The sequence below is a fragment of the Xenopus tropicalis genome, chromosome 4 (assembly GCF_000004195.4).
Source record: "Xenopus tropicalis strain Nigerian chromosome 4, UCB_Xtro_10.0, whole genome shotgun sequence".
Classification (NCBI taxonomy): domain Eukaryota; kingdom Metazoa; phylum Chordata; class Amphibia; order Anura; family Pipidae; genus Xenopus; species Xenopus tropicalis.
In genome coordinates this window covers 52,803,335-52,813,291 of record NC_030680.2, presented here as the reverse complement: position 1 = coordinate 52,813,291, position 9,957 = coordinate 52,803,335, and the positions used below count along the sequence as shown (strand labels likewise).

General features: G+C 39.7%; 1 protein-coding gene across 2 annotated transcripts; it reads right to left on the bottom strand.

Annotated features, from left to right (window-relative positions):
* Positions 1-3,403: 3,403 nt before the first annotated feature.
* On the bottom strand, positions 3,404-8,485 carry c4h16orf46 (chromosome 4 C16orf46 homolog). Of its 2 annotated transcripts, XM_031900774.1 has the most exons (4): positions 8,407-8,485; positions 7,927-8,299; positions 5,186-5,392; positions 3,404-4,764 (listed from the first exon to the last, which is right to left on the bottom strand). In XM_031900774.1, the coding sequence occupies exons 3-4, from the start codon at positions 5,369-5,371 to the stop codon at positions 3,781-3,783; spliced, it is 1,170 nt and encodes a 389-aa protein (XP_031756634.1). In that variant the 5' UTR covers positions 5,372-5,392; positions 7,927-8,299; positions 8,407-8,485; the 3' UTR covers positions 3,404-3,780. The 2 variants fall into 2 exon arrangements, with proteins under 2 accessions (XP_031756634.1, XP_012817706.1); XM_012962252.3 differs by lacking the exon at positions 7,927-8,299 and having other exon boundaries at positions 8,407-8,431.
* Between the last annotated feature and the right edge of the window lie 1,472 nt (positions 8,486-9,957).

The following is a 9,957-nucleotide window of genomic DNA, read 5'->3' as shown; positions in this document are numbered from 1 at the left end:
TTTTTTTTTTAAACTGAACAAACTGCGAAAATTCTAACTTTTTTGCCGACTTTTAGTGCTAAAAAAAATACGAATCCAGGAACAAAAAAATCGGACAGTTGGTAAATGGCCCCTAAGTATGTCCCCCCCACCCCATTAAATAGAGCTATTATTTTTAAAACTCATGATTTACTAAATCCATGCTTTGGTTTAGGTTGTTGATAAATTGCAGCAAATTTGTTGATTTGACACGACTGAACTGTTTATTTTGTTTTTTTAGTTTGGATGCAAACAAGCCAATCATGCTGTGAATTTCTGATAGATTTTACCTGGTCTAATTGGCTGAGCATAAATGAACAATTTGCAAAGTACTACTGATGAACAGCATGGATTCTGGCCCAAAATTCACCCCCATGTTCACACTGAGCACATAGTGGTTAGTAGCAGATACCATCATCTATGTTTTTTCACCGGTGGGAAAAAAACATATATGTATTAACCTTGGAGACAAACATTACCGATGATGTTGCTCAGAGCAACCAATCAGATCTTTAGTTTTGTTTTCTAACTTGTAGGTAACCAAATCTAAATCCTGATTGGTTGCTATGGGCAACATTGAGAAGTTTGTGATGCATGAACCAAAGCAAGCATGCTTTCCTGAAGCATGTGTCTTTTACAGTGTTTAGCAGAAGGTTAAATAAAAATACACTCCAAAATGGTGATGGTCCTACCGATGCTATACTATGCACTATCCACTCAAAAATGGCTTTAAGAACCCCCAGCAGTGGGGAGGAAAAATTTTATGTTCTTTAGTGTTGGTTTTTTTACTACATATATTTTATGTTTATAAATGTTATGTATACATATATATCATTAGATAAAATATGTATTGCTCTACACTAGTTCTAAGGTTAAGGCCAGACGAGGCATAGGGCGGATATTTGCGGCAAGTGGAAAATTGCTTGCCGAAAATTCCGCCCTACGCCGCCCTTCCGCACCCGAATGATTGGAATATGCTCGGGTGCAGGCACATGTAGCCGAAATACACATAAAAATGCGAGATTTCCATACTCGCTCGTTTTTCTGCGTATTTCCGCTAAATGTGCCTGCACCCGAGCGTACTCCAATCATTCGGGTGCAGGCACAAGTAGCAGGCGTAGGGTGGAAAAACGATTGCCGAAAATATCTGCCCTACACCTCGTCTGACATTAGCCTTAGTGGAATAATGAAATTTGAAAAACCATGGCCTCAGCTGTCATCATTTACAATTTACTGCCCAATCTAATTAGCTGTCTGCTCACTCGCTAAAACCAAAATATAAAATATCTAAACATTAGGTAAATGAATTGCCCGGCAGAATTTAATGTTGATGCATCTGGTTATAAAGGAATGATTTGGCAAAATCTAATAATGCTTACTGTATTTATTCATTCTCTTCCTTGCAACTGTGCAGTACTGATTTGATTTTTTTTTTTTTTTATTTCTTCTTAACACCCGAGACCAGTATTAGGTGAAAATATTCACCTGTATTAACATACTTTTTCATTTGGTTTTCATATGGTTTAGATAGTGGTTCATTTAAGGGTCACTTCCATAAAAAATAATACGATTAATTGGTAGGCTTATATCACAGTTGGTATTTTGCGCCACTACAGGAAGGAACAGTGATAGACAAGCAGCCTATTTGCCTTTTCCTGCTCCCTACAGTGTCCTATGGGACATACAATGCACAAAGCAGAGCTAGTGATGACCGACTAACTCTGGCTTAGAAGTGCTCCTTTTGGGCAAGGTCTGTCTCAGTGAATTTTCAATTACGTGGTGTGCTTTGACCACAGATTTTTTATTAGTCTAAAACATTTTCTTCATTTGTATGTCAAGTGATCTATTATCTAGAACAGTGCCAAATGGCAGCCTGTTGCCCCCAGTTGATATTTATCAATATCAAGTTTTTGTTTTTTAATAAATTCACATATCGAATACTCATTTATTAATAAGGAAAACCCCTCAGAATTAAATAACTTGAATACCTCAAATTTTCAAGTTTGCAAACTAAAAACTTGAATATCTCGAATAAGAAATATGACTTTTTGCCTAGGACAACTCCCATTGACTTCTATAAAACTTCCAAGCTTCTAGAGAGTTTTAGTCCTTAACAAATAGCAGGCACCATTTTTGAAACATAATTTAAAAAAAAAAAGAGCATTCGATAAATCTCCCTATACTGAGTCTGCCGTTTACAGGCCCATGTATGGAGCCCTCTAATGGGCCTACCTGTCTGAAAATTGTCCAGATGCCGATTTGGCAGGTTTATTTTTCCCGTTGGATCGAGGACCAGATCTGTGTGTTGATACAGTCTGCATAGCAGAAATTATAACGGACTTTGCCGATATCATCAGGGAAAGATCCATTCGTTTGACAACCATGCAGATCCTTCAGTGTATAGCCACCTTAAGAATCTGTAGCCTTTCAATCAGACTGTCTTTCAAATCAGTCACTAGTGAAACTGAAGAATTTTTAACTGTCTACTAAACATTAAAGACAATATAACCGTAAGGCACACAGAGCAAATGGTCTGCTTCTCTCCACCTGCATTTTGTGTGCAGATGGAGAGAAGATGCGTTCCCGCGTGTAGCTCCAGTAACAGCACAGCGTTACATAGCACAGATCGGCCCCAAAAGGCATGCTTTCACATTTTTAGGGACAATTTCTGCTCTGTATAGCTGTACTCAGGCTGATACTGTACCTGTCAGTGGAAATTTGCACCTGGGCAGTAAGCCATAGCAACCAATCTGTGATTAGTTTTTTCTATGCCTGGGGAAGCAGGAGCTGCAAGCAGTGAGAGGGCCTGCTGGATTTTTATGAATTTTCCTGAACAAAACGGTGTTTCGTTTGTAGGGGCTGGGCACTAGGTCCTCACCCCTAGTAGAGAGGGTTGATTTCTTTCTGTATTAGTTAGTGCCAAATTGGCATAGGTCTGTTATTTTGTGTTTTTTTTTTTTATTTTAATAAAACTGACCGTGGCTAGTTGTACCCTATTTTGGGACTTCATTATCTTATTTTGTGGGTGTCTGAACAAGAGTGTGCCCGGTCTGCCCCAGGAGACCAACATCCCGCTACCGCTAATCCCTACAAAATGTACAGGTTTTTTTAATGCTTTACATTTTCAGCTTATGAATTTTTAAATACAGGTATGGGACCGGTTATCCAGAATGCTTGGGACCTTGAATTTTCTGTATATGAGGTTGTGCTGTAATTTAGATCTTCATACCTTAAATCCACTAAATGTAAATGTGAATTCACATTTGCAATAGTTGTTTCCTACTTTTTATTTATAAGATTAACTTTAATGAGCATATTCCTCTTCCAAAAGACATATGTCTCGGTGGTCTTAAGGGTGTGTAGTATAAATTGACAGTAGCCACGGTACCATTTTAACAATAGCACTTTTATTGGAACAGACAGACTATACAGATAATGGAGGTAGTTTCTTAAACAAATAATCAATACGCCACTAAGAGGCAGATTTATCAAAAGGTGAAATTAAAGTTCACCACATAAAAATGTACCCACTATATTTTTAGAAAAGTATTTATCAGAAGGTAAATTAACTTTCACCCATGAATAAATACACTTCTAAAAATCCCATTGGAATGAATATAGAGTGGGTGAACTTTTCTGTGGTAAACTCTTATTTCCCATTTTGATAAATCTGCCCCATAAGTTTAGTTGCTAAAGAGCATACAAGAAGTGTATAACAGCTGTTAAATTTTAGCTTCCAGGAAACACCGTTCGTTAAGCTATTTACAAAGGTCTGTTAGCAACTGGTATTGCTACCCTAGTTACAGTTATCGAAGGTAGAAGAGGGCTGTCAAGAAAAGCGGTGGCTCCTGACTTTGGTCTAATTTTTGACTTCATCTCATTAAGGTGTCTGATACTGCGCTTGTTTTGTGTTGCTCTCGTGTGCAAAAACCCCATAGCAGAAATGTTACTGTTTTGTTTTAAGATAGCGGGGTTAGCAACCGATTTATTTGCTAGAAATGCACATTGCCAGTAAAGGTGGTCTGCATCTCTCAGAGGTGATTTTTGGAGACAAGATGTTAGAAAAGACAAGGGATGTGATACTTTAACCTGTTCTTTCTGAAGTTCACAGATCGATTCAACAAGTCTATCTCCTTTTAAATCTACACTGCCAATAACTTGATTATATACAGAGCTTCCTAGTAAGGTCTTTGAGGGTAGCTTTTCAAATTGCTGAACTGGGATACTTTTGTTTTTTAACATTAGATCCATATGCACAGTGCCAGCAGGTGCTTTCAGAGGAGGTAGCACAACGGGCAAGTCTTTAGTATTGCAGCAGTTTGCACACAATGAAACAGAGGGGGTAATGTTTATTTCCTTCATCACCATTAAAGATGTGCAGCTTTCAGAATAGCTTTGTTTACTTGGTGTTTGTTCTCCAGTGAATACATCAGCACTGGATACTTTGTCACAATCCGTTTCTGTTTTGGTAACCGTTGCAGCTGAATAGCAGTGATCTGTTTTGCTGAAAGTTTTGTCTTTCTCTGTAGGCTGAAGATCAAAATCTGTGAGAAAATTATTGGATGCCAATTTTTCTTGAAGGGATTCTGCTGAGGTTTTTCTATCCGGAGTCCCATTTTTACTTTCTGCGCTTTGACATATATCTAAGCAAATGAGACAGCTTACATTATCCAACAATTTGTGCTTCCTTGTTTTCTTCCGAGGAAATAGACCAACAGCTGGAGAGAGCGTACCCCAGCCACATACCTGCAAATATGTTAATAATTACATTCAGTTATATATTAGATAAGAAAAAAAAAAATCGTAGCCCTCAAGTTAAACCTTTTTTTTCCCCAAGTGAATCCTAGGTTACATTTAGCTTAGCCAGAGAAAGGAAAAAACAATCTACAATTGTTTTAAATGGGAGAAAATGTCATTGCTGAGCCCAAAAGGGCAATCTGGAGCATTTCTTGGATCAGCTTTGTACTAAAGTTAATTTCAATAACCATGACCCTGTCATATACCCCCATCCATTTCTCTTTTTTTTTTTTATTAAAAAACCCACCAAAAACTGCTCTGTGTCCCCTCAGCTTTAAGAGTTCAGGAATGTAACCATGACTTAAACAGTAGATTAAATTGGCTCATGCACATTAAATCTGCAATATTAATAAATGTTTTAGCAACTTACAGCTTCTTCCCATCCATCTCCAATCAGCCATTCTATGGATTTCTGGTCATCCTCCAGAAGTCTTTCACTGGTTTCAGCAAGTGCTTCAATTAATGCTCTCTGTGGTTTCTTATTATCATAATAGCAGTATTTTTGGCATGAACTCTCAGATTTTTCTGCGTGTAATGCTGTATCTTGGGTTGCCATTAGCAGCGTTATTCATGAAGTCTGAAGTAAAATCAGTATAGGTAAATTTCAGTACAGTACAACAACTTAAAGGGGCAGTATACAGGTTTGTTCAACTTGGTCCTTTGCAAGGTACTTACGCTGGCCACTCAAATTAAGGTTTTTAAAAGATCTTTTGTTATCATAGGACCAAGCTTATCCTGAAACGATCATTTAAAATTATGGATTTACCATCAATGAAATTATCATTTCAAGCGATATCCTCTAGTTGAAGGTATGAAAATTACCTGCTTGTTCCTGTGAACAATGGGCAAATTTCATTGTTAACAATGAAAATTTTTAAATCTGCCCAAATGATTTTCTGGCCAATATCAGATGAAAATCACTAGTGACATGTACGATGGTTCAGTGCCCACTAACGTTACAATAATTTGATGGATTTGTTGAATCACACTGAAATTGGTGATTAGAGAGAGAAAAAGGAATACTGTCATAGGAAAACATGTTTTTTTTCAAAATGCATCAGCTTATAGAGCTTCTCCAGCAGAATCCTGCATTGAAATAGTTTTCTCAAAAACACAGATTTTTTTATATTTCATTTTTAAATTTTACATGGGGTTAGCCATATTCTTCATTTTCAAGGGTGCTGCAGCCATGTGTCCTGTGCTCTGTTAAAGGAACAGTAACACCAAAAAATGAAAGAGCTTTAAAGTAATAAAAATATAATGCACTGTTGCCCTGCACTGGTAAAACTGGTGTGTTTGCTACAGTAACACTACTATAATTTATATAATAAGCTGCTGTGTAGCCACGGGGGCAGCCATTCAAGCTGGAAAAAAGGAGAAAAGGCACAGGTTACATAGCAGATAACAGATAAGTTCTGTAGAATACAATGGTGTTTTATCTGTTATCTCCTTTGAATGGCTGCCTCCATGGCTACACAGCAGCTTATTTATATAAATTATAGTAGACTTTCTGAAGTAAACACACAACTTTTACCAGTGCAGGGCAGCAGTACATTATATTTTAGTTACTTTTATACACTTTCATTTTTTGGTGTTACTGTTCCTTTAAACTTCAGTCACACTTTAGTGCTGGACTACAAGTTGGAGTGATATCTACCCCCTTCCAGCAGCCGATCAGCAGAACAATGGGAAGGTAGCAAGATAGCAGCTCCCAGTAGATATCAGAATAGCATTCAATAGTAAGAATTCCAAGTAAAGCTTGGGACTCCTCCAGTAACATGGGAGTAGGAGAAACAATATATTATCTGAAAGCAGGTCTAAAGCTGGCCATACACGCACCGATAATATTGTAAGAAACCCCGTTTCGTAAGATATTCGGTGCGTGTATGGCAAGTCGGCGAGTCGACCGATATCACAGGAGGGTGCCGATATCGGTCGACTTGCCAACCGGCCAGGTTAAAAGATTTTGATGGGGCGCCATAGAAGGCACCTGATCAAAATCTGCCTTCAGGGCTGAATCGGCAGAAGGAGGTAGAAATCCTATTGTTTCTACCTCCTTATCTGCTGTTTCAGCCCTGAAGGTTAGTGGCGGATTTGACGGTCTTTCGTGCGAACGATGGTCACACGAACCTTAAGGTGGCCACGGCAGACGGGGAGATTAGTCGCCATAAAAATCATGACAGTATCCCTTTAAGATTAAAACAATAGTTAAAAAGCATGTTCAGCACAAGTAAATTTACTAAACTTGTGCTGAATAAGGGGCTATATTGCCCCATTAATAAAAATATATAATGTATAGTGGTGGTATCTATGGTACCTTGTAAAAGTGACACTTATTCTACAATACAATGTTGTTTTCTATTTTTGTTTTAAATTGTGGCACATGATTTAAAATATGACTGTGAGCCTAATGTAAAACAGCTGGTAACAATGGGGTTAACCAATTAAAATGAGCCGATAAAACATAATGCATAAAATAAATAAGAACATATGTAAGTTATAGGTACCAGAATTTATCATACAATAAACAGAAATGGCTGGCAAAAAAAAAAAAAAAGTTTAACAAAAATTGGCAAACACTACAAGGTGCCTGGCATTAGAATAGTTTTTCCTTTGCCTCTACTAATATAAATAACCACGAAATGGGCAAGGAACATTATATGACACTGTACGTTTTACAACAGACAGTATATTTATAAAGAACCGACAAATTCAGTAAAATCAACATTGTTTTATAAAAAAAATGGGATTCAACAGAAACTAAATGTAATAACAGGCACTTCAATAAACTAGCCCACAGAGCTTACACTCTGTATATTAGCAACAAGTGCTTTTAATTGGCATTAGAAAAACAGAAAGGGCATGCAATTACCGAGGAAATAAGATTAAAACACCTGCGCTTTGCAGCTCTAGTGGAAAGTAAGAAGAGCAGTGTGGGAGCAAATTTACACGAACCACAATGTGATGCCCATAACACACTGGAGCTCAAACCCTGGCGCATTGAAAAAGGCAAGATGACAAACTGCGGGGACAGAGGATTTTGTGGTATAGGAAAGGAACAGGGCGCACAATTACATTTCGGAAACATGCCCTATAAACTCTCTTACTCACCGGCCCGACGTGCTGCTGCAGCAGCTACCGCTCTGTCTCACTCTCCAACCACTGACTGAATACATTCCAAGCACTACCCCAAACAGAGCACAGCAGTTGCTATAGGATACCACTACAGGAATGGGGGTGGGGGCGGAGCCTCTAGTGGAAATGAAGTGGTCAGGTGGGCTGTAGGAGTAAAGCTAACAGTCCTTGTTGTGACCCTGGGCTGCTTTACCTTGGCGAGGGAACTGACTTCTTGCAACCTGCAATTCACCTGCCGCTTTCCCTGTCCTTCCCCGCTAATTCCTTAACATTTATCCAGTAGCTACAGTCTGTTCCTTAGTCCTTCAGCCAGCACATTATACCAGTGGGTTAAGTCCCGCTCCCACCCCTGTAGCAAAGGAAAAAGACAATACAATTAATTAGAGATGACATATAACTCCCTCACCCCCACCCTTTCCTTAGTGTTCTTTTTCCTGGGCTATCTCAAGCACAGACCTGTAGACGGTCGAAGATCCAGATGCCTAGGTGTCTGAGGGCCGCAGGGAGAACTACTCGAGGGGGGGAGGAAATTCCCCCTTCGGCTGCTGCAGGGGAGAATCTTTAGAGAGTGCAGCAGCCTTGTTTTTCTGTGAAAGTGCATGAAAGTGACGTCTCAGTCATCAGAGGAAGCAGCTGGGGAGCAGGCCATAGTATGGGGACACTGGGGGAGGATCAGCAATGTTTTAGGGGGGCCTGGGCTGGCTAGCCTGGCACCAATGCAAAATGTAACGCCTGGCTACCAATGTTTTAGGGGGGGGGCTGGCTGCCAATGTTTTAGGGGGTTCCTGGCTACCAATGATTTAGGGGGGTTCCTGGCTACCAATATTTTAGGGGGCCCTGGCTACCAATGTCTGTGTGTCCTTTTCAGACAAATCTGAAGAATTTATGTCATGGTTTAAAGGTGTTACGGAGAAGTCCTTTAAAAGTCTTTACTAAGGCAAAAACAGTGTCAGAACAGCCTGTGTCTCAAGTGGACTCAGAAATGGAAGTAGGGGAATTATCTTCGTCTTCTTCTGAACTGTCTTCTTCAGAAGAAACAAGAATTCTTGTTCTGTATTGAAAAGATGTCTAGATTGATTAAAAAAGTCAGAAAAGTTGTCTGTCCTAAAGCCCCTGTGCAAGAAAGTTTGGTCAAGTCTGCCCTTCTTTTCAGAGAAAAAGCAATTATGTTTTCCTGTCCATAAGAGTCTTAAACAAATTTTTCTGTCTGAGTGGAAAGATCTAGGGAAAAAAACAGAAATGAGTAAAAGATTTAAGCTTATGTTTCCATTTGAATCTGTGGATATAGGGGAATGCTCAGTAGCAAGGTTATCCAAACGAACAACAATTCCAGTTTAAGAATCAGCGTTGAGAGATCCATTCGATAAAAGAGCGGAGTGTGCCCTACGGAAATGTTATGTGGCGGTGGCTAACATCTGTAAGTCTTTTTTGGTCGCTATATCAATTTCAAGGTCTCTAAAGTATTGCATGCCTTAGAAGAAGACATTGATTCGGGCACTTTCCTGGATGATCTTCTAGACATGATGTGTCCTATTAAGTAGCCACTGTTTTTTTATGTGATGTGGCGGTGGAGTAGTTTAAGTTAGGTGCCAGGTCTATGGCACTTTCAACATCTGGAAGAAGGACACTGTGGCTGAAAACATGGTCAGCAGATCTAGCATCAAAAAATAAACTGCTTTCTATGCCCTTTGAACCAGGCAAGCTCTTTGGGTCTGCCTTAGACAAACGAATTGAAAGTTTGGCATCTGGGAAAGGAAAAACTCTTCTGCAAGACAGCCCTAAGGGCTCTGGTACACGGGGAGATTAGTCGCCCGCGGCAAAACTCCCTGCTCGCGGGCGACTAATCTCCCCGAGTTGCCTTCCCCCTGCCATCCCACCGGCGAACATGTAAGTCGCCGGCGGGATGGCAGACGCGGCGGGGCGATTTCGGGAAATCGCCGAAAAAGACTCGCGAGTCTTTTGTCGGCGATTTGCGCGAAATCGCGCCACCGCGTCTGCCATCCCGCC